The sequence below is a fragment of the Blastomyces dermatitidis genome, assembly GCF_000003525.1.
Source record: "Blastomyces dermatitidis ER-3 genomic scaffold supercont1.5, whole genome shotgun sequence".
Taxonomy (NCBI): Eukaryota; Fungi; Ascomycota; class Eurotiomycetes; order Onygenales; family Ajellomycetaceae; genus Blastomyces; species Blastomyces dermatitidis.
The window spans coordinates 4,676,033-4,699,508 of record NW_025544778.1 but is presented as its reverse complement, the minus strand read 5'-3'; the positions used below and the strand labels follow the sequence as shown (position 1 = coordinate 4,699,508).

Genomic DNA, 23,476 nt, shown 5'->3' with positions numbered 1-23,476 from the left:
GAAAAGTTATTCTATATTATAATAACAGATTCTTATATGAAACTCTTTTAATAATATCATGAATATCTAGATGTCTTCTGATAAGATAATATTATAAATATACTCTTCTTACAAGATTCTGAAGTGAATCACAGTATTAAGTTAGAGAAAAAGAATGATAAGAACTTCAAATCATTATAAGACTCTCTTTATAATATGTTCTGAGATGAACTTCTTCTTCTTCAAAAGACACTCAATGATCTGTTAAATAAAGAATTCATATATATTAATAACTCTTTCACTGCAGCCTCTATTCTCTTTGCAAAGAAATCAGATAAAGAACTCTGATTCTGTGTGAAATACTGAGATCTGAACAGATTGATAAAGAAAGATTAATATCTTTTATCTCTTATCAATGAAACTCTAGCACAGATCAGATAAGCTTAATAATTTATAAAATTAAATATCATCACTGTGTTTCATAAGATTCATATCACTGAAGAAGATGAATGACTTATAGTATTCTGAACATGTTATAATCTCTTTAAATAAATAGTCACACTCTTTGAACTGACTAACACTTCCAGTATATTTCAGAAGTATATCAACTGAGTGCTCTGAAATTTTCTTGATAAGTTTGTATTTACTTATCTAGATAACATTCTCATCTTCACTAATAAATTCAGAAAAGAATATCAAGAACATGTGTAAAAGATATTATAATAGCTATGAGAAGCAGAACTACTGATAGATATTAATAAGTGTGATTTTAAAGTCAAGAGTATCAAGTATCTGAGTTTTATTATAGAAGCTGATAAGAGAATTTAAATGAATTCTGAGAAAGTCTTCACTATTCTTGAATGAGAAGCTCTGTATACTGTGAAAAATATATAAAGCTTCATCAGATTTGCTAACTTCTATCAGTGATTTATATGAAACTTCTCAGATATTATAAGATCACTTACAGATCTTACTAAGAAAGACTCAGTATTTCAATAATCAGCAGACACTGAAGCTGCATTTACATAGATAAAGAAGATGTTCATTAATACTTCTCTACTGATAATCTTTGATTCTGATTATAAGATAGTTATTAAAGCTGATTTCTCTGACTATATAATAGAAGAAGTGATATTATAATATAATGATGAAGATGTTCTATAATTATATATCTTTATATCTAAGAAACTGAGTTCTGCTGAATGCAATTATGAGATCTATGATAAGAAACTTCTCATAATTATACATTATTTAGAAGAATGAGACTCTGAACTCTGAAGTATCTCTGAGTTTGAGATAGTCATAGATTATAAGAATCTCAAATACTTCATAACTATCTATAAACTTACTGAATAACAGATGCAATGATCTGAGTTCTTAAGCTGCTTTTATTTTATAATACACTACTGTTCTGACAGTCAGAACTCAATGATAGATGCCCTCTTATAATAAGAGTAAGATATATTATTCAATGTAATAGATACTTACTGAATGAACTGAGAGTATCAGCTCTTGAATTCAAAGATATTAGTTAATCAAGATGAAACAGCTCACAGCACTATACATATTTCTCTAATTAGAACTATTACTAATATCTTAACTTCTTCTGAATCTATATTAGATGAGCTATAACATATAGCAGCTCAAATCAATGAACTTCTTTAAACACTTATTAAAGTAGTATGATAAGAAGTATTCTGATTTCTCTCAGAATTATAAGTAAGAACTGATATCTCAGAATATTCAATCAATAATAATAACACTTTACAATTTCATAAATGATACTAAGTCTCTTACTTTGAACTCTTACACACCTGAATAATACAAGAGATGCATGATTCATATATAACTGATTATTCAGACTGTGAATAACTGTATAGAATAATCTTCTAAGAATTCTATTAATCTAAGATATTAAACAGTATCAGACACTTCATCTGAAACTATAATTACTGTTCTTCTATTATCTTATGAAAGAACTGTAGAAAAGATCTACTGAAATCACTTAATATTTCTGATAGAATCTGATAAGATATGATAATTAACTTCACTATTAATCTATCTGAGAGTAAGAGTTATAGAAATATTCTGATTATTGTGAATTGATTAAGTAAAGATATAATATTAAAATCTTGTAATAAGATAAATACTGAATAAGTCACTGAAGTCTTTCTACAGAGCTCATTCTATCAGATATATAAATTACTGAGATTCATAGTATCAGATCAGAGCTGTCAATTCATGAGCACTCTCTGAATTAAAATCTGTCAAGTTCTCAAGATTATATACTGTCTATTAACTGTCTATCATTCTGAGACTGATGATACATCAGAATGAATAATTCAGACTGTAAAGAATTATCTTTATAAGTTCTGTAATTACTTATAAGATGATTGATATAATCTTCTTCTACATTCAGAGATTACTATTAATAATCAAGATACTATTTCAACAGATATAAGCCTGTTCTTTCTTATATACAGATATTATATGAAAGTGTTGAATCTTCTAGAGACTACACAGTTCACACTGAATCTCTGTAGTTCAATTCAGATCACTGATAATATAGTAATAAAGCTCTGAAATACTTATAATTAAACAGAGATTTTCATAATAACTGTAAAATAAGATTAAGAGAATCAAATCAATGTTCACTAAGATCTCACTGAATAATATAAGATAGAAGATCTGATATAATTAAATCTTAAGAATATATAAATCACACATTCATTCTGTACACTAGATTATTATCATGTCAGATATAAAGTAATAGAAGTTCTAGATAGTTATAACTACTGTCTTGATATATCATCAGAGATTTATAATATATTTCATACAAGTTTACTCTGCTGTGCTATCACTGATCTGTTCTCTTCTTAACTGACTTCTGACTGACAACTGCCAGAGATCATAGAAGAAGATAATGAACTTGAGTATAGACTGATCATCAGAATCATAAATTTCACATTTGATTTCATTTGATCTGATCTCATACATTTCTTGGCGTGAATCCTGCTGAGACTGGCTATCAAAAAAACATGTAAAGTGACTATATATCAGATCTTAAAATGAAACCATGACTTGAAAAAAATGAGAAAGTGATTTCATTTGATCTCATTTAGTCTCATTCTTAGCATAAAGTTACTATTTTTATACATTTTAAGGTCTTTTTTAGACTATTTTTAATTTTTTAAAAAGTAACACTTTTTGATAACACTCAAATAAGATTTAAAGTCATTTAAAGCAATAAAAATAATTTAAATTGAGAAGTGAAAATCATGATCTCATTTGAAAAATGTGATAAGAGTAGACAGTAAGTCTCACTGAAACAGTATAAGACTACTATCTAATGATAAAACTGTGTAATGAAATCAGTCAAATTGATAATAAGACTATTAAAAAATCTGGTTCTGGTCTCAGACATGATCACACGGTCAGTCTACTTAAGTGAGAGATTGAAGAAATTCTTGATAAGAGATCACATAGTTATAGTTAATAATATCTTATGAAATGAGTCAGCTATGATTAATTAACCTGAACTCTGAGTTCTGTGTTATTTAAAATAGCAGTTCTTGACTGATGAGAACTGCTTCTGAAAAGAAGAGATTAATATAACAGGCTGCATCTGATCAATTATATAGACTATTCTGTTACACTTCACAGATTTCATGTATACTCTGATTCTCAGTCATTCTTGATTGCTGATCCTCAGCTGCTATGAATGCATATGCTCTGATTCTCAGCCATTCTTGATTGTGAATTCTCAGCTGCTATAAATGTGTGTATATTCTTTCACTCTGAAGCTTCACCACATACATGTATAAATATTCATCTCAATCACTGATTCTCACACTTTCTCTTTTCTTTCTTCTTTAATATTTTTATCTTTGTTATATAAGATCTATCAATATTATACTGATCTATTCAGTGTAGACTTCTTACACTCATTCTGCAATGCAAATGAAAATTCTGAGTATATTATAATATATTGTGCATTATATAATAGTCTCAGAGTCAGATTGAAAGAGAAGTATGATTTAAATCAATTAAATATAAGATTCTTATTCTCAACTGAGATAGAAATTAAGTATCTAATAGACTTTCTATCAGAAACTCAAGCAGTTATAAGAAAACAGCTGAATTCAGAAGTATCTGAATATGAAGAGGTGAAAATTGATTTAATATAGTCTGTTAAAACAGCTATACACTATCTTTTAATAATTTTGATTTGTTATAGTCTCTCTTTACTTTACTTTTTCTTTTTTTTTTTTTTTTTTTTTTTTATTCTTTTCTATCTATCTATTTAATATGTCTATCTTTAAGACTGTGTTCTCTTTTCTTTTGTCATTATATTATCAAATGATTTCTCAGGTAGATATTATAGTCTCTGACTGCATATATCTATAATTGAAGAATAATAATAATAATTGTCAAGTATTACTGGCATGCCGCGGAGCAGCTCTATAAATATAAAAATGCAAGTGTCTTGTTTTAAGTGAATTATTAAGTTCACAAATTGTTTTCTGAATTAATCATATATATTTATATGATCTATTCCATATATAATTTTAATGTATAATATTTAATCTAAAAATCTTATTGCTTTAATATTGTTAAATATAGTGGTCTATAGTACTCCGTAGTGTAGTGAGGATCTCAGCGATCTCGGATTGAAACAACCTTTCGCCGGGCTTCCCTGCATATATATATCTGGCCTCCGCCACATCCCTCAAGTGTTCAAATTCTTAGTGATGATTCTTGTATGTGGTGTTTCCTACGTGTTCAATTTCTTGTGTGTGTGTGTGTGTGTGTGTATGTCTATTCTTGTTGTGATTCTTATTCTTGTGATTATTATTATTGTGTTACTTTTATTTTGAACTTCCATGATGAATGAATGATGAATAATAATGATGATGAGAAGAGATAAGGTGAAAAATTATGATGATTTGAAGAAGTAGGTCTAGAGTGAAGTATGAATAACAAAAATGACATAGTTACATAGTTGACATCAAGACTTCAATGTTTTGCATTCTTGCGTAGACATAGTCATCATAGTCATCATAGCCACAGGCCCTGGCTCGAATGGCCGAATGGTCCTGTTTTGAAGCTGCAACAAGTTATACCAGCGTAGATGGAGAGACGAGACGCATTAAGAATTTTTCCCCCAACCAGCAGGATGTTTTCAGCCAAGTAAGAATATGATATGAGGAGAAGGGTTGCAAATTATGTGTTTGTTTCAAAAGTACTCCGTAAAGGAAAAGGAAAGAGAAAAAAAAATCTTTTGAAACCAGAAAATTTTGTTCAAGAATGAGCCCGCGGCCATGGCAGAGAGATACACATGGGGGTGTTTCGAAACAGGGATATCAAACCGTGAGTTAGCTTTCATTGAAGAGGCATGGCATGGGTATATATATGAATAGTATGTTCGAGAGACGGGTATAACATGTTTAAAGAACGAGCTGGATGGGATCAATGGCATGAGGTCGGAGCAGTGTCATAGCTCTTAAGGGAATAATCCGTATCAAGACTGGAGATTCAGCTTATTACTTAGGATATGGAGCGGGATGGTTGCAAGTTAACAATGTAGCGGATGTTGCAGTCTAGTACATACAAGTCATGGTTGGGCTAGAGCAAGAGTCAACCAGGCGCCGCGCTCGATATAAATACACAAAAGAGGATGAATGGATGAATGAATGAATGAATGAGGCAATGGGGATTTGGCAAAAACTATCAAAATAAAAACATGGTTGAGTGCTGAGGAATTGAAACTTCGGGTGTAGTTAAATAGTCCAATTTTGTTTCATCTCAACATGGCAACAAGAGCAGCTCTCTTCTGAGAGAAGTGCGCAGGGTCAAGTTGTCTAACCAACTAAAAACTAACTGCCTGGAGGTACATACAAGCAGAAGCATCACTACGATGGTGAGTTAGATTAAAGGGCGTGCAGAAGAGAGGCAGCTAGCAGGGTGACTGTTTAGTGTACTTGAACTTGACACGAGCATTATTACATGTGGGACTAACATGAAGAAATATCTCTGGGGGGGGGGCAGAGAGAGAGAGAGAAATGTACCAACTGTAACAGTAGCACACAGCTAGCAAACTGGGGAAGAATAAAGAACAGGGGAATATTTATGGCAAAGAAAGAAAGAAAGAGAGAAAGAGAGAAAGAGAGAGAGCGCGCATTGATGAAAGGTGGCGGAGAACATTGAAAGAGTAATTATTAGAATACGAGATATTCAGAAATCAAAATATATATAAGATGGAAAAATGGAAATTCAAATTAAATACAGTTAAATGTTCTTGATGTGTTGTGTAACCAATATATTATATTATATTTTATTTTATATTTGCAGGCTGATTATCATTGCCACTGCTTGGATATTAGAAGACAAAGAGGAAAACAGAAACAATTTATTGTGATCAAATTCAAAACACCTTTCAGCATTTTTCTGCCCGCCGCGGACGTTCGGCAAGCCCAAGCAGCCTTTTTTATGATGCTTAGCCCCAGGGCCAACGAAAGACTTTTTTTTTGGTTTTTTTTTTGGTTTTTTTTTTTTTTTTTTCTTTTTTTTTTTTTTTTTGCTGCGTCCACCCTTCACTACTCTCGGCTTAAATTTCAATTTCGTTGGAGCCGTGTGTTTTTTTCTCTCTCTCTCCTCTTGTCCTCTTCTCCTTGTTCAACCCGCAATCCTCCTCTTTTGCCTGCCCTTGCTTGGCATTTCCCCCCTCACACTTCCCCCTCCCCCAAAATTCTTCACTTTTCTTCCCCATTTTATATTATATTATATTTTATTTCTTTATTTGATTCCCTAAAAAAATTAAAAGAAAAAAAGAAAAACCAAGCCCGTCTTCTTTTCCGTCCTATGTCTTTCAGTGTGCTAAACTCGCTATTGTCGCTGCTGTGGGCAATATAACTATAGTGTGTGTGTGTGTGTGTGTGTGTGTGTGTATATGTGAAGGTTTCGTCCTTTTTGCCTGTTGTCCCGAATCTCTCCACCAAACGAATTAGTTCCATTTTTCTTTTTTTTTTTCAACTTTTTTCCCTTTTTTTCTTCCTCTCAACTTGACAACATCCCGCACTCCTTCAGCTCTCCAACCTCCAACACAACCCCCTCCCTCCCTCCCCCAGGCAACAGCAACTTCATCAGCGACAGGCTTGCACCTCCAACTAGTCAGATAGCCGCTCAATTCGCCATCTGTCTTGTCTCAACGTCGTTGCGTGGCTGCAAGCTCGTCCTCGATTTCGCCCTCACGCACTTCAATCCTCCTCGTCTGTCTGGACGTCGTCGCTTGTCGTCGCGTGGGACTCCCTCTTCTTGGTGGGCTGGCTGGCTCTTGGTGACCAAAGGGGACAAAACAAATAAAAATAAAAATAAAAATAAAAATAAAAATAAAAAAGAATAAAAAAAAATAAAAAAAACAAACCAGAGAGGCCTTCTTCCCCTTCAATCGCGCTTCCTTTCGGGGCGTTTCACCAAAAAAAGGAGATCGTCCGGACAAAGCCCACAGCGCTTTTTTTTCTTCGGGATACTCATCACAACACAAACCATTTCGACCCTCCATCCTTCCCTGTCTTTACGGGTGTCCTGTGTTGCTGTTTATCAAAAAAGTACGTGTGTTTCGGTTGTTGCGATCGCACTCTCTATCCTATCCATCGCCTCTCCTCCAACATCCACACACCAAAAAAAAAAAAAAAGAAAAAGAAAAGAAAAAGAAAAAAAAAAAAAAAAAATAATCTTCCTTATCTCCCTGGTTTGCCGTCTTGCCCACTCCTTTGCCCTGTCCCTCCGGCAATTCCAGTTCACTCTCCCCTTTCTGTTCTTCTTGGACAAGCTCTTCGGGCTTATTGCGGAGGACCTGCACACGCTTATCTATTCTACGTCTCGCTGCTTCGGAGATTCTTCGACAGTTTTTCCCTAGTTTAAGGCTTTTCCAGCCTGAATCAACCGCAAACTCCAACTGTTCGCTAATGTAAAACCCCCCTTCAGGTCTCTCTTTCGCTGTGAATCCTCGGTTTTCGAAAATATCCTTTCCCCAAGATCTCCTTCCCGCCAGTGCCTCATCCATCTAGTGAACACGGTTTTTCCCCCTCCGCGATAGATAGTCGACAGGCTCTTGACGTTCCTGGGTTTTGAGACAACAGTTGTTGGTGGGGCAGCCAGAGGGTGGAGGTTGTCCGTTTCCGCCAGACCGGCAGTTGGAGTCGTTTAACAAGTTGCTGGACTCGTCCAGCACATAAAACCCTTTCAGTTCCATCTATCTAGACATAGAACCCGTGCCATCTCGCAACGTCGATTTGTTGTGGCAAAATACTGATAATTTTTTGCATTCCACCATGTCAACCTCAACTAGCAGACCTGGGCTAGAGATGCCCGCGTTTTCCTACGCCCAAGCCGCTAAGGGATTTTCTACGCCTCCAAGCGTGCAAATCGTTGCTGAGAAGCAAAACAAGTCCAGCACAACATCGTCAGACCCGAGCAGCCATAGGACAGCTACTGGATCGGTGGATGGGGATGGGTCAAACCGAACTGTCGCCTCTTCGACGGACTTGGAATCATCGTCAGTTGCCACGGAACCCGCTGATGCCACCGACAAATCGCAATCATCTTCTGAGCGCTCCTCAGATTGGACAGTCACCCCACCTGCTGCTGGTGCGCCATGGAAGACTGCTACTTCCGGAACTTCGTCTCCAAGCGTGGGAACTACATCTACTACAACGCTGCCTAAAGAAGACGATACCTCTGGAACTCCAAATGGCATACCCGACTCTAGCTGGGACAAGCAGTCGCAAGTTTCAGGAACCGTCGAAAAGTCGAGCGAAAGTGGAGAATCGGGCAAGGAAAAATTGAAGGAAAACGGTTGGGAGAAGGATGTTCCTGTTCTAAAAGAATTGAAGGCTGCGCCCATCCCCGCAGTAAATGTCTGGCAACAAAGGAGAGAAGCACAAGAGGCAAAGGCCAAGGCTAGTGCTGCCTTGAAATCGACAACGACGGCTGCTGCCAAGCCTTTCAACTCGAAGTCGTCCGTTCCTAGCGAAAACCGTGCGGAAGGTTCAAAGGGTGGCCCCAGAAAGAAGGCTGGCGGTTCTGAAGTCGCGGCAGATGCGGCAATAGCCAAGAAAAAATCGAGCGAAAGCGGTAAGAGCAAGGAAGAAGGTAAGGATTAATTTCTCCCCCTCCCCAAGCTTTAATCTTCTGACACTACGATAGGTTCCAGGAAACCTGGCGTTCGTTCAAGTATATCAACAAATATTGACATTGAAACAGCAGAGACCCTCCCTCCAGTTGGCGATGCATCTTCGTGGCCCACCCCTCAGCTGGCACAAGGCGAAGAATTCCGCAAGGCCCAAGAAAAGAGCGACAAGACGGAGAAGTCCGAGAAGGAAAAGGCTCCTACCGCCGGATCGCGCGGGAAGGAGAAATGGATGCCCGTCCCCTATGTTCCGACGGCTGTTTTTAATACTCCTCTCCCCCCGGCTGCACGAAGAGGTGGAAGACCCTCTAGAGGCGGAAGAGAGGGAGGTATGCGCAGTGGCGCCCATCCTTCTGCTGCCATATCCAGTAGTGACCGAAGCGTCCCTGCATCCGCTTCAGCCGCTGGCGGGTCAAAACAGACTGGTTCCAGTGATAGGGGTCGCAGTGGTACACGTGTTGACTCGGACCAATCTGGCACCACTCAACCCGCAAGAACGGGTAGCGTAAATGCGCCATTGTCGCCAGACGAAAAGAAAGCACCACATGACAGCCGACCGGATAGAGCTAGTAGCGACTCAAAAAGTGTAAAGGCTCCAGAGGAGCCTCGGGGAACAACCGGTGGTGAAACTCAAACCAATCATCCCGCTGCTGAAACAGGCCCACGCCAGCGACAGAACTCGAAGAGCTTTGGTAGGAGCCACGACTATTCCAACGTGACATCCCAGCGAGGCACTGAACATACGGGAAGACATGCCGGTGTCCAAGGAGACTCTCATGCTGGCACACGCTTTAGCTCAGGCCACGAGCGCCGTTTTGACAACGGCCCAAGGTCTGCAGAATTTTACAAGGAGCCTCCTTTCCACCCCAGGGATAGGGAACTCTCGAACCAGCGAGAAAGAGAGTACCCACGGGAACGTAACGACTTCCATCGCGATCGTGAGTATGGTAGAGAGCGTGGAGAATCTCGGCCCGAGAGAGGCCGTGGGGGCTATAGGGGCCGAGGTGGACATTCAAACTATAGCGGTGCTCATAACTCCCAATACCATAGCCCCCCAGTTGGACAATCCCAGTTCCAAAGCACAAAACCGTTCTCACTTAGTGAACGTCACCGATCTCATCATCAGGCATCTCAGAATGGAGGCCAGCAACATGGTTCTAACCGGGGTCTCAATATGAGATCACCATCCCTTCCATCCTCAGGGGTCTATGGCCCTACACCCTATCCAATCCAAACCGACCTCAATGCGATGTATGGTTATCCCGTGCTACATCAAGGCCCAATGACTGCGATTCCATATCATCCGTATATGGAGCACTCTCTAATGAGCATGATTTCAATGCAGCTGTAAGGCCCCAGCCCAACCGCACCCCCCAAATCACTCTTGAGCGTAGTTCAACTAATGAATTTCCAGGGAGTATTATTTCTCGGTTGACAATCTTTGCAAAGACTTGTTCTTGCGGAAACACATGGATTCACAGGGTTTTGTTCTATTAAGTTTTATCGCTGGTTTCAAGCGGATTAAGAGCCTCACCGAAGATATGGATTTCCTTCGTCTTGTCTGCCGCCAACTGAAAAGTGTGGAGTATAGACCCGGGGAAGATGGAAATGATCGCCTTCGCAAACGGGAGAAATGGGAACAGTGGATCCTCGCAATGGAAAATCGCGATCCTTCCGCCCAAAATGAAGGCCCTCCCCCACTTTCTTTGTCAACTCCAGCTCACGATGGGAACAGTGATGGTTTGAACTCGAGTCACCTAGAGACCACCGCGCTATATGGCAATGGGTCACTGCACGAAATCTCTGGAAACGCGATCCCTTCCCATTATTCGTTGTCGAACGGTGCCACTTCTGATACCCGCGTGCATCAGTCCGTATTATCGTCCGCTGCCCCCGAGTTCTCGCCAGCTTATGTGCCGGTAACGGGGCAAAATGAAAATGCGAATGTAGGAAAACCCATTAAAGATGAGAGTACCTTCCCAGATGAACAGATTGAGAACTTGGTGATTGTGGTGCGTAAGCCAGGAATTTCCAGCCCAGCGCAGTCACCTTTTCTCATTCCTTCGTCTTGTTCTTTCTCCAGCGGTTCTGTTGACGGTTACAAAGCAGCGGGTGGGACAGTGAGCACAGAAAAACGACCATCTCTATCGACGCGTACGGCCCAAATAAATATTACAAGGTAGGTCCTTCAATCCAATCCCTGAGCCAGTGAGGGAAGTATTTTGACGACTGTTTTACTCACACGTTAAATAGCGTAGCTGACGGGCAGCGCCGTGGAAGATCGCCCCCGTCGTCCATGTCTAAGAATTCCGAAACAGCGGCTATCGCCAACACGCCCACATTCTGGGTCAAAGACAGAGATACCCCGATTGAATCCCTCCCTACAGACCTTCTTCACGAATCCTATAACGTATTTCGCAAAAAAACCCTTGATAAACGATCGTCTGGCATAACGAGTGATGGGAACCTGGATATGGACGTTCTTTATCAATTCTGGTCTCATTTCTTGGTCCGCAATTTCAATTCAAAAATGTACAATGAATTCAGGAGTCTGGCGTTTGATGATTTGCATTTGAACAATTCTACCACTGGCCTCAACAGCATCATCAAGTTTTATGATGGCGTTCTTGCGAGCAATAGACCTATGCCTGACACGGTCTCGCGGGACCTGGTCCAGCTGGTGGAGTCTGAACTGGAGGCAGCGAAAAAGGAAAAGCCCACGTTTCAGAAGCTGCGCTGTGCATGGCGGAATGGTGCGTTCAATTTTAAGAACAGGAAACGGATTGATCGTATCATCAGTGAACGCTTGAGAGCGGAGCTGGATAAATGATTTCAAGTCATTTCTTTGATTTTTTCTATGTGATTTTCTTTTTTTTCCCTTTTTTTTAACAAAAGAAAATTCTTCTGGTTTTGTGTGTTTTTTTTTCTTCCTTTTTATTTTACCTGCGCTTATTGACATGTCCTTTATTGCTCTTCCCGTCTTTTATTAACATGTTCCTGTGTTTGTCTCATTTTGTTGATTTCATCAATGAATCCTTTTTTTTTTCTTTGTTTTTTCCCCTGATTCCCCCTACTTCTTCCCCCATGGGAACAGCCAAATCGACAAAATCACATTTACTTTCCCCTCATGATCAGCTGTCATCTCTAGCGATCCCGCTAGATTTTATATTATCTAGTCCCGTTCTTCCCCTCCGTTTTACTACGCTTTTACGTCTACCTTTTATTTTAGTGTCATGGACCTCGCCGATGTGTGTTTTTCCCCCTTGAGGTTTTCTTACCTAATTTTTTACTATTTCGAATGTGACTTTTGAAACATTCATTTCATCTCTAATGATTATAGATTTGTTCCCTGCCATGTTTTTTCCTGCATTGCATTTTATGTTAATTGTTTTTGTAATATTTTTTTCATAAAAAGTGTTTCTCCTATTTTTTTCTCTCTTTTATTCTTTTTCTTCATATTTTGTGAATCTAGCACAATGATCAGTCTAAGATGGGCTTGTAAAATGGAAAAAAAAAAAAAAAAAAAAAAAAAAAAAAAAAAAAAAAGTATAAATGAAAGTAGCTGAGTTAAAATAGAAAAGAGAGTAAAACTTCAGAAAATCTATGTTATACTTGTGTTTTTATTCATTATGAGATAGTGTGTGATCAATCACTTAATATCTACTTGTATAGACTGACTATGTAACTGTGTCTGAGATTAGTATTAGAATTTTTAATAGTTCTATTATTAATTCAAGTAATCTTATTACATAGTTTTAACATTAGATAGTAGTTTTATACTGTTTCAGTGAGACTTACTATCTACTCTTATTATATTTTTCAAATAAGACTATGATTTTCACTTATTAATTTAAATTATTTTTACTGCTTTAAATGACTTTAAATCTTATTTAAGTATTATCAAAAAGTGTTACTTTTTAAAAAATTAAAAATAGTCTAAAAAAAACCTTAAAATGTCTAAAAATAGTAACTTTATATTAAGAATGAGACTAAATAAAATTAAATGAAATTACTTTCTTATTTTTTTCAAGTTATAATTTTATTTTAAGATCTTATATATAGTTACTTTGTATACTTTTTTAATGATTAATCTCAGTGAGATTCATATTGAGAAATGTATAAAATCAGATTAAATGAAATTAAATGTAAAATTTATAATCTCAGTAGTCAGTCTATACTTACACTTAATATCTATTATTTTACTATTACTATGATGAAATATTTTCAATAATATCTTAATAATAAAATTAGATTTTAAAGTGATATATTATATAATAAAAATATATATAGAAAATTATATATAAAAATATACAGTTAATTCTGTAAATATTTATTTAACTTAATAACTGTAACAGGTCTACACTGAATAGATCAGTATAATATTGATAAGTCTTATATAATAAAGAGAAAAACATTAGAGAAGAAAAGAAAGAGAAAGTGTGAAAATCAGCAATCAGAGTAAATATTTATATATGTACATAGTAATGTACATAGTAAGGCTTCAGAGTGAAAGAATCTATACACATTTATAACAGCTAAGAATCAGCAATCAAGAATGACTGAGAATCAGAGTATATATATTCAAGAATGAAGTGATTGAAATCTGTGAAGTGTAACAGAATAGTCTATATAATTAATCAGACACAGTCTATTATATTAGTTTCTCTCTTTCAGAAGCAGTTCTTATCAGTCAAGAGCTGCTGTTTCAGATAACACAGAACTCAGAGTTTAGATTAGTTAATTATAGCTGACTCATTTCATAAAATATTATCAGTTATAACTGTGTGATCTCTTATTAAGAATATCTTCAATCTCTTATTCAAGCTCATTATGTTCTTCTATAATCTCTGGCAGCTGTCAGTCAGAAGTTAGTTAAGAAGAGAATAGATTAGTAATAGTACAGTGAAGCAAGCTTGTATAAAAGATATTATAAATTTCTGATAATGTATTAAAATAGTAGTTATAACTATCTAGAACTTCTATCACTTTATATCTAATATAGCAGTAATCTAGTATATAAGATGAATATGTGATTTGTATATTCTTAAGATTCAATTATATCAGATCTTCTATCTTATATTATTCAGCAGAGTTTTAATGAATATTAATTCAATTTTCTTAATTCTGTTTAGTACTTGCTATGAAGACTTCTGCTTAATTATAAGTATCTCAGAGTTTTATTACTATATTATCAGCAATCTGAATCAGACTGTGAAAATTCAGTGTGAATTGTATAATCTCTAGAAGATCTAACATCTTCATATAATAACTATATATAAGAAAGAATGAGCTTATATCTGTTAAAACAGTATCTTAATCATTGATAGTGATCTCTGTATATAGAAGAAGATTATATCAGTTATTTTATAAGTGATTACAGAACTTATAAAAATAATTCTTTATAATTTAAATTATCTGTTCTGATGTATCATAAGTCTCAGAATGATAGATAGTTAACAGATAGTATATAATTTTGAAAACTTGATAGATTCTTATTCAGAGAGTGCTCATGAATTAACAACTCTGATCTGATACTATAGATCTCAGTAACTTATATATCTAATAGAATGAGCTTGTTAAAAAAGCTTCAGTAACTTGTTCAGTATTTATCTTATTACAGAGTTTCAATATAATATTCTTACTTAATCAGTTCACAATAATCAGAACATTTCTATAGCTCTTACTCTCAGAGAGATTAATAGCAAAGTTAATTATCACATCTTATCAAATTCTATCAGAGATATTAAGTGATTTCAGCAGGTCTTTTCTACAGTTCTTTTACAAGATAATGAAGAAATAATAGTTACAGTTTCAGATAAAATGTCTGATACTGTTTAATATCTCAGATCAGTAGAACTTCTGAGAGATTATTTAATACAGTTATTCATAATCTGAATAACTGATTATATACAAATCATATATCTCTTGTATTATTCAAGTGTGTAAGAGTTCAGAGTGAGAAACTTAACATTATTTACAGAACTGTAGAGTATTATTATCATTGATTAAGTATTCTGAGATGTCAGTTCTTATATGTAGTTCTGAGAGAAATCAGAGTACTTCTTGATATACTGCTTTAGTGAGTACTTGAAGAAGTTCATCAGTTTAAGCTATTACATGTTATAATTCATTCAGTGTAGATTCAGAAGAAGTCAAGATATCAGTATCAGTATCTATTCTAATTGAAGAAGTATGTATAGTGTTATGAGTTGTTTCATCTTGATCAACTAATATCTTCAGATTTAGAAGCTGATATTCTCAGTTTATTCAACAGATGTCTGTTATATTGAAAGCTATATCTTACTCTCATTGTGAGAGAGTATCTGTTATCAAGTTCTGACTACTGAGATAGTAGTATATTGTAAAATGAAAGTAGCTTAAGAACTCAGATCATTATATCTATTATTCAGTGAGTTTACAGATTATTATAAAGTATTTGAGATTCTTATAATTTATAATTATCTCAAATTCAGAGATACTTCAGAGTTCAGAGTCTTATTCTTCTAGACAGTATATAATCATGAGAAGTTTCTTGTTATAGATCTCATAATTGCATTCAACAGAACTTAGTTTCTTAGATATAAAGACATATAATTGTAGAATATCTTTATCATCATATTACAATATTACTTCTTCTATCACATAGTCAGAGAAATCAGCTTCAACAACTGTCTTATAATCAGAGTTAAATATTATTAGTAGAGAGATATTAATAAATATCTTCTTCATTCATATAAATGCAGCTTCAGTATCTACTGATCACTGAAATACTGAGTTCTTCTTAATAAGTTCTGTAAGTGATCTCACAATATCTGAGAAGTTTTATATAAATTACTGATAGAAGTTAGTAAATCTGATGAAGCTTCATACATCTTTCACAGTATACAGAGCTTCTCATTCAAGAATAATAGAGACTTTCTCAGAATTTATTTAAATTCTCTTACCAGCTTCTATAATAAAACTCAGATATCTGATACTCTTGACTTTAAAATCATACTTATTAATATCTATCAGTAGTTCTGCTTCTTATAGTTATTATAATATCTTCTGTACATGTTCTTGATATTCTTTCCTGAACTTATCAGTGAAGATGAGAATGTCATCAAGATATACAGATGTAAATTTGTTAAGAAAATCTCAGAGTGCTCAGTTGATATACTTCTGAAATGTACTGAGAGTATTAGTCAGTTCAAAAGAGATAACTATTCATTCAAAGAGATTATATTATATGCAGAATACTGTAAGTCACTCATCTTCTTCAGTGATACAGATTTTATGAAATACAGTAATAATATCTAGTTTTATAAATTATTGAGCTTGTTCAATATGAGCTAGAGTTTTATTAATGAGAGATAGTAAATAGCAGTCTTTCTTTGTTATTCTGTTCAGTTCTTGATAGTTCATACAGAATCAGAGTTTCTTATCTGATTTCTTTGTAAAGAGAATAGAGACTGCAGTGAAAGAATTACTAACATATATAAATTCTTTATTTAATAGATTATTAAGTATCTTTCAAAGAAGAAGAAGTTCATCTCAGAACATGTTATAAAGAAGATCTAATAATAGTTCAGAATTCTTATCATTCTTCTTCTCTAACTTAATACTGTGATTCACTTCAGAATCTTATAAGAGAAGTATGTTTATAATATTATCTTATCAGAAGATATCTAGATATTTATGATATTATTGAGAGAGTTTTATACAAGAATCTATTATTATAATGCAGAATAACTTTTCTAGAGTCTTTTTAATATCAGTCAGACTGATGAAATAGATTGATATCTAGTTCTGCTATCAGTGATTCTTTCAGTGACTTCTTTTTCAGAGTATTTCATAGATGTTGACAGAGATCTGTGTCAGATTCATAGTCTTGTGAATATCATTCTCATGAACTCTATTATTGTTAGAGAATATTAAACTTCTGTTTTAAGCATTTAATAAGATATCTTATTCAGATAGTCAGATAAGTTCTAATATAAGATTATAATCAAGATTATTAACTTCATATACATAGACATTCTTACACTGATATTTTTTAATATCTATGTTTAGTTTTATCATGTAACAGATGTAAACATCTTTAGAATTATCAAATTCTGTAAGAAGTTAAGATTTTAATAAGAGAATACACTGAAGATTATAATATCTTACAACTGAAGATTTAATTATTGCATAGTAATATAGATCACTGTCTATCATAGCTTTTATATTATATATGTTATTAATCACAGTAGATATAAAAATCACATTCATTGTCATTTTCTCTTTAAATTATTGTCATCTGACCTCTTCAAGCTTCTGTTTATAAATTTGAATAGAAGCTAATCTTTTCCCTGTTTTATCAGAGTATTCTTATAGTTATCTTCTGAATCTTTCTTCACTGCAATGTGATTAACACAGACACACACTGATTCATTCTTCAAGTGAGAAGATATATAGACTTATCAGCAGTTGAAAGCAATATGTTCTGATTGATTACAGTTGATACACACTTCATATTAACATTAATCAGTGACTTCTTCAGAAGTGATTTCAGAAACTCAGAAGCCTGTTCAGATGACAGAGACTCTTACTTATGTATAGGCATTCAAGTCTACTCAATTCATAGCATCTGTATCATTGCTGTTACTTCTCTTCAGTACAGGTGTATGAGTAGCTGAGTTATTTCTAAGCATAGATGTGTAAGTGTAATGTCTTCTGTCACTATTCTGTATACTCTTGAGCTTGATAAGACAGTTATTCAATATTCAGAGCTGTGTGCAGAAGTCTTCATAAGTCTGGTCTTTATCTACACTTATAAGAGTCTGTAAGAGTTCAAAAGTCAATGTCTTCTTAAGTATATTAACCTTTATTCAATTCTCTCAAGATTAATCACCTGCTTCTAGAATCTTGATGTTGAAGTCAGAAATGAATATTATAAGAGAAGTATTTCTCTGTCAGATACTCTGTAATTAATCTAACACTTTCTGTTGTATAGCAGTGTCTCAGAACAGAATATCAAGATATCTTATAATATTATCAGATATTCACAACACTGATTTACATGCTTTTATTCATGAATAAAACTTCTGTTTCATATGATTCTTTAATTATTCATTGATATATCAATCTTGATTGATTAATGAACTGATGACATCTTCATCTATACTTAGTTTTATAAGTATTTTCATTCTTCATGATGAGTAGAGAGTAAGATCAGAAGTATTAAAATATGTAGAAGTATCTAGACATTTCTTCAGTGCTTTCATATTCAATTCTGTAGATGTTGAAATCACATGAGTTAAATATTAAATCTCTTTGTATTGAAGTTGTTGAGTTACATGCATATCAGCTATTTATTGTTATTGTAATTTTAACATTGCTCAGAGTCACTGTGACATCATATCTATACTCACATTTGAGAGTTTTATATTATTGTTAGACGTGATTATATTGATTATTAGATATGTAATCATATAAATATCTTATACATCTGAGTGTCAGAACTCTTGAATCTTTCACTGACATTCTCTTGTAAAATCTTACTCTCTTTGTAAGATCTTGTTATAGAGTCAGAGTGACTGATAAGCAAGCTTCTATCTAGAAACTCAGTATTCACTTAACTGTTTAACTGTTTCTCTATTTCTTACACATTGTTACACATTCAGATATCTCTTGATAAATAATCATTTCTAATAAGAAGATGATGAACATTTTTCTAGTGTAACAGGCCTATGCTGAATAGATTGGTATAATATTAATAGGTCTTATATAACAAAGAGAAAAATGTTTGAGAAGAAAAGAAAGAGAAAGTGTAAGAATCAGTAATTGAAGTGAATATTTATACATGTACATGATGATGTACACAGTGAGGCTTCAGAGTGAAAGAATCTATACATGTTCATAACAGCTAAGAATCAGTGATTGAGAATGACTGAGAATTGAAGTGTATGTATTCAAGAATGAAGGAGTTGAAATCTGTGAAGTGTAACAGAATAGTCTATATAATTGATCGGGCGCAGCCCGTCACAATAACTAATCTGAAATATGAAATCTTAAATAATAATAGATTTAGTGAATAAATAGTAATTAAATTAGTAAAAATTATAATATTATCAGATTTCTTTAACAGTGTATAATATATTATGTATTTATAAACACTTTGACAGAGCTCTGAAAATTCAATTTAATTACTTGTTATAAAATTATAAATTTATTTTTCTGATTAAAAAGATAATTTTTAAATTCTTTAATTTTTTTTCTTATTTAATTTTATTATTACTATACAGCAGCTTATTTTTTCTTTTCTTTTTATTTTTAAGATTCTTTTATATTTTTAAACTTTATTTTTAAACTGTTATTGAATAACTCTTACAGCTAGACTGATTGTATGACCGTGTCTGGAATCAGAACCAGATTTTTTGATAGTCTCATTATCAATTTGACTGATCCCATTACACGGTTTTAACATTAGATAGTAGTTTCATACTGTCCCAGTGAGACTTACTGTCTACTCTTGTCACATTTTTCAAATGAGATCATGATTTCCACTTCTCAATTTAAATTATTTTTATTGCTTTAAATGACTTTAAATCTCATTTGAGCGTTATCAAAAAGCGTTACTTTTTAAAAAATTAAAAATAGTCTAAAAAAAACCTTAAAATGTCTAAAAATAGTAACTTTATGCTAAGAATGGGACTAAATGAGATTAAATAAGATCACTTTCTCATTTTTTTCAAGTTATGATTTCATTTTAAGATCTGATATATAGTCACTTTACCTGTTTTTTTGATAGCCAGTCCCAGCGGGATTCACGCCAAGAAATGTATGAGACCAGATCAAATAAGATCAAATGTGAAATTCATGGTCCCGGCGGCCAGTCTACTTACAGCTTTATTTATATTTTTTTATTATTCTGCTATTTAATAAACTGTTTTCTATTTTATGTTAAATTATCTCTTTTACAGACTAACTGCTTCTGCTCACACACTCATTACAGTTGTTAATTTATATAATCAGTAATTATAAGCTTCTATGTAAGATTATATAGTAGTTAGATTCTTATAATATAATTAACTACTTTAAGAACTTCTTTATCAGATTATATTCTCTCTTATATTCAAGAATCTGCTTTAATTATTACTTTATTACTATATTCTTCTACTATATACTATTATTGTATATACAAGCTATTATTCAGCTTTAAATCACTTTATTAAGTAATTCTGTAATAACTTTACTTTGTTAATTATTCAGCTCTGTTAATCTTTATTTAATATAAAAATAATTCTTTAAAGAAAATGCTCTCTCAACTATACAGACTATGTTTACTAATTAAAAATTAATTTTCTTTATTAAATATAAAGAAAATTAATTATGAGAAGATATCTCTCTAGAGAGAAAAGCTGAAATCTCTTATAAACTTATAAATAAGTGAATCAGAATAAGTAAGTATATAAGTTGAAATTAATTGCAGAATTAAAATTAATTTATTCTATTTCTCACATTTTTTATTTGAAGCTTTATAAGTAATACTCTGAGATGAAGCTGTCTCAGCTGAATAATATTAAAGTTAAGAGTAATACTGAATATTTTATGAAGAAAATATTAAATAAATAATTATACTACAGTAAGCTTCAATATTTTATTATTATTATTATTGTTATTGTTATTCTTTCATTATACTTCTATACAAGCCGAGCTTATAATGAGTTTTTATGTGATGTTAAATACAGGTTAAGTGTTGATTATACAGAAGAAAATACAGATATTAAGATCATATCAAGATAATAAGAACATAGAAAAATACAGAGAAGTGATAATTAAATACATACAATAATAACTTTTCAGCTCAGAAACATAGAGTAATTCATTGAAATGATTTATATACCTCTGTATTTATTAGAAATCTAAGGTGCTTAAGTTCCGGATTTAATGTATTCTCTGCAGGTTTCGAACTCATATGTCTTGATTTCACATGTTAAGCTGCTATCAGATGACTGTATTAATCATTCAGTCACTGAGACGCTTCAATATCTTGTTAAATAAGAAAATTATTTATTATCAGAGAATTCATAAAAACTGCTTAAATATTTTAAAAATATTGAGAAAGAGATTGCAAGCTATGAGATAATTAATAGAGACTGTTATATTACATGTCAAAAATGTTAAGTAAGAACTACTATTTAAAACTTTACATTTTTCTTAAAGAGTTTTTTAAAAATAATTTTATAGTAATAAGCTGACATCTTATGAATATTATAACACTCTTCTTTTATTTTCTCTTAAAGAGTTTTTAGAAGTTTAATAAGATTATACAAGTGTAAAATTTCTGAAACAGTTAATAAAAAAAGAAAGAAATATTTGAAATTAACAGATTAATATTATTAACTTATAGACTACTATTATTTTAATAGAGCTATAGTCTGCAGAAAAAATCAAAAGAAGAATTTCAAGATCTACTTATTAATAATTTTATTTTTATTAAACTTATTCTTCACTATTAAAGTTTCTAATACTGATATTTTTATCTGCTGTGAAATTAATACTGCAGTACTGCTAAACTGATCATCAGAATTATGAATTTCACATTTAATCTCATTTAATCTAGTCTCATACATTTCTTGATGTGAATCTCACTGAGACTAATTATTAAAAAAACATGCAAAGTAACTATATATCAGATCTAAAAATGCAACTATAACTTGAAAAAAATAAGAAAGTAATCTCATTTAATCTCATTTAGTTTCATTCTTAGTATAAAGTTACTATTTTTAGACATTTTAAGGTTTTTTTTAAACTATTTTTAATTTTTTAAAAAGTAATGCTTTTTGATAACACTTAAATGAGATTTAAAGTCATTTAAAGCAGTAAAAATAATTTAAATTAAGAAGTGAAAATCATGATCTCATTTGAAAAATGTGATAAGAGTAGACAGTAAGTCTCACTGAGACAGTATGAGACTACTATCTAGTGTTAAAATCATGTAATGAAATCAGTTGAATTGATAATAAGACTATTAAAAATTCTAGTTCTGATTTCAGACACGGTGTAACGTGGCGGAACCGAAGCAGTGGCTAGTCAGCAGTGTCATGTAGAAGTAGTTGTTTGAGAAGCTGTATAAGTGAGCTTGACTATCTTGCTTGAATAGCAAGCTCATAGGCTACAGAGTTATTGCAAGAATATCACAGATATGATACTTAGTATACTAAGAAGATTGTATAAGATATGCAGTAACTCTTGTATATATTTCAGTAGAAGAAAAACAAATCACTGACTTCTTTGATAAGAAGCCAGTATCTAGCTATTCTATATAGACAATGAGCAGATACTCTTCTTTCATTTCATGAGTAAGAATAGCCAGAGTGATACCTCAGTAGCATCTCATTGTCAAGAAAGAGTAATCTGCTGATCTTGTATAAAAGTGAAGTTCTTATATTCATCAATTAAATCTTTCTATGATACATCTGAATGATGTCATAGAGTGATTAAAAATCAGTTTGAATGAGATGAAATTATCTACATGAAAGCAATGAGTCATGTAAAACTATAACAGAGTCTTGATACAGCTAAGAGTATGATAATACTCTCTTCTTTAAGAGTATAGTCTCTATGCTCTTAAGATTACTGAATTAGAAATTATCTTTGTTATATAGCAATAGTTATCAACTGATTAACAGTATATATACTGTACAAAGAAATAGATGAGTTGTTCTACTGACTGTGTAGATCTTTCTTTTTCTATCTTCATTCAAATCAAATGTATGATAAGTGAGTTTCTTATATATTGATTTAAAATGTGAAAAATATAGTTAACAAGTGACTTACAGATCTCTTAATATATTTTATTCTATGTATGAAATTCCCTGCAAAAGTGATATGTTTTAGAGACAAAGCTAACAGTAGTAACAGGATTTTTTTGAAAAGATCTCTTCTCTTATGACACATTTTTCTCCCTTCTTCTTCATCTGTAATAGTGAGTGTATGAAAGCATCATTCTTGAGAGATAATAAGAGACTTATTCTGACATTTTCTAGTGAGTAATAAATGTCTTTGTGATGCAGCTGTGGCCTTCATAACTGTCAAGAAAGCCAGGTTGAAGGCAGCAGTGTCAATAAGCTGTGAAAGCACTGCTCTCATTGTCACATCTTCTTCTGCTTCTCTTACAGCTGTGGTGATAGTTGCTGTATCTTGCAGTGAGATGTCATCTCTTCTGCTAGTCAGTGTGTCTGTGTTCAGTCTGTTCTCTACTCTCTCTGCTGCTGTTATAATACCGCCCCCTCTCTCAGTCAATGCAGTGGTGTATAACTCCATGTAATCATTTGAAGA

General features: G+C 33.1%; 1 protein-coding gene across 5 annotated transcripts; it reads left to right on the top strand.

The window, feature by feature from the left end:
- Positions 1-6,563: 6,563 nt before the first annotated feature.
- On the top strand, positions 6,564-12,864 carry BDCG_05541 (the record flags this gene model as incomplete). 5 transcript variants are annotated; one of them, XM_045421227.1, is made up of 6 exons in its annotated part: positions 6,564-7,586; positions 7,966-9,132; positions 9,244-10,516; positions 10,584-11,115; positions 11,276-11,348; positions 11,423-12,864. In XM_045421227.1, the coding sequence occupies 4 exons, from the start codon at positions 8,313-8,315 to the stop codon at positions 11,291-11,293; spliced, it is 2,643 nt and encodes an 880-aa protein (XP_045281293.1). The 5 variants fall into 5 exon arrangements, with proteins under 5 accessions (XP_045281293.1, XP_045281291.1, XP_045281292.1 ...); XM_045421228.1 differs by having other exon boundaries at positions 6,571-7,586; positions 9,247-10,516; positions 11,423-12,722; XM_045421229.1 differs by having other exon boundaries at positions 6,571-7,586; positions 11,279-11,348; positions 11,423-12,722.
- Between the last annotated feature and the right edge of the window lie 10,612 nt (positions 12,865-23,476).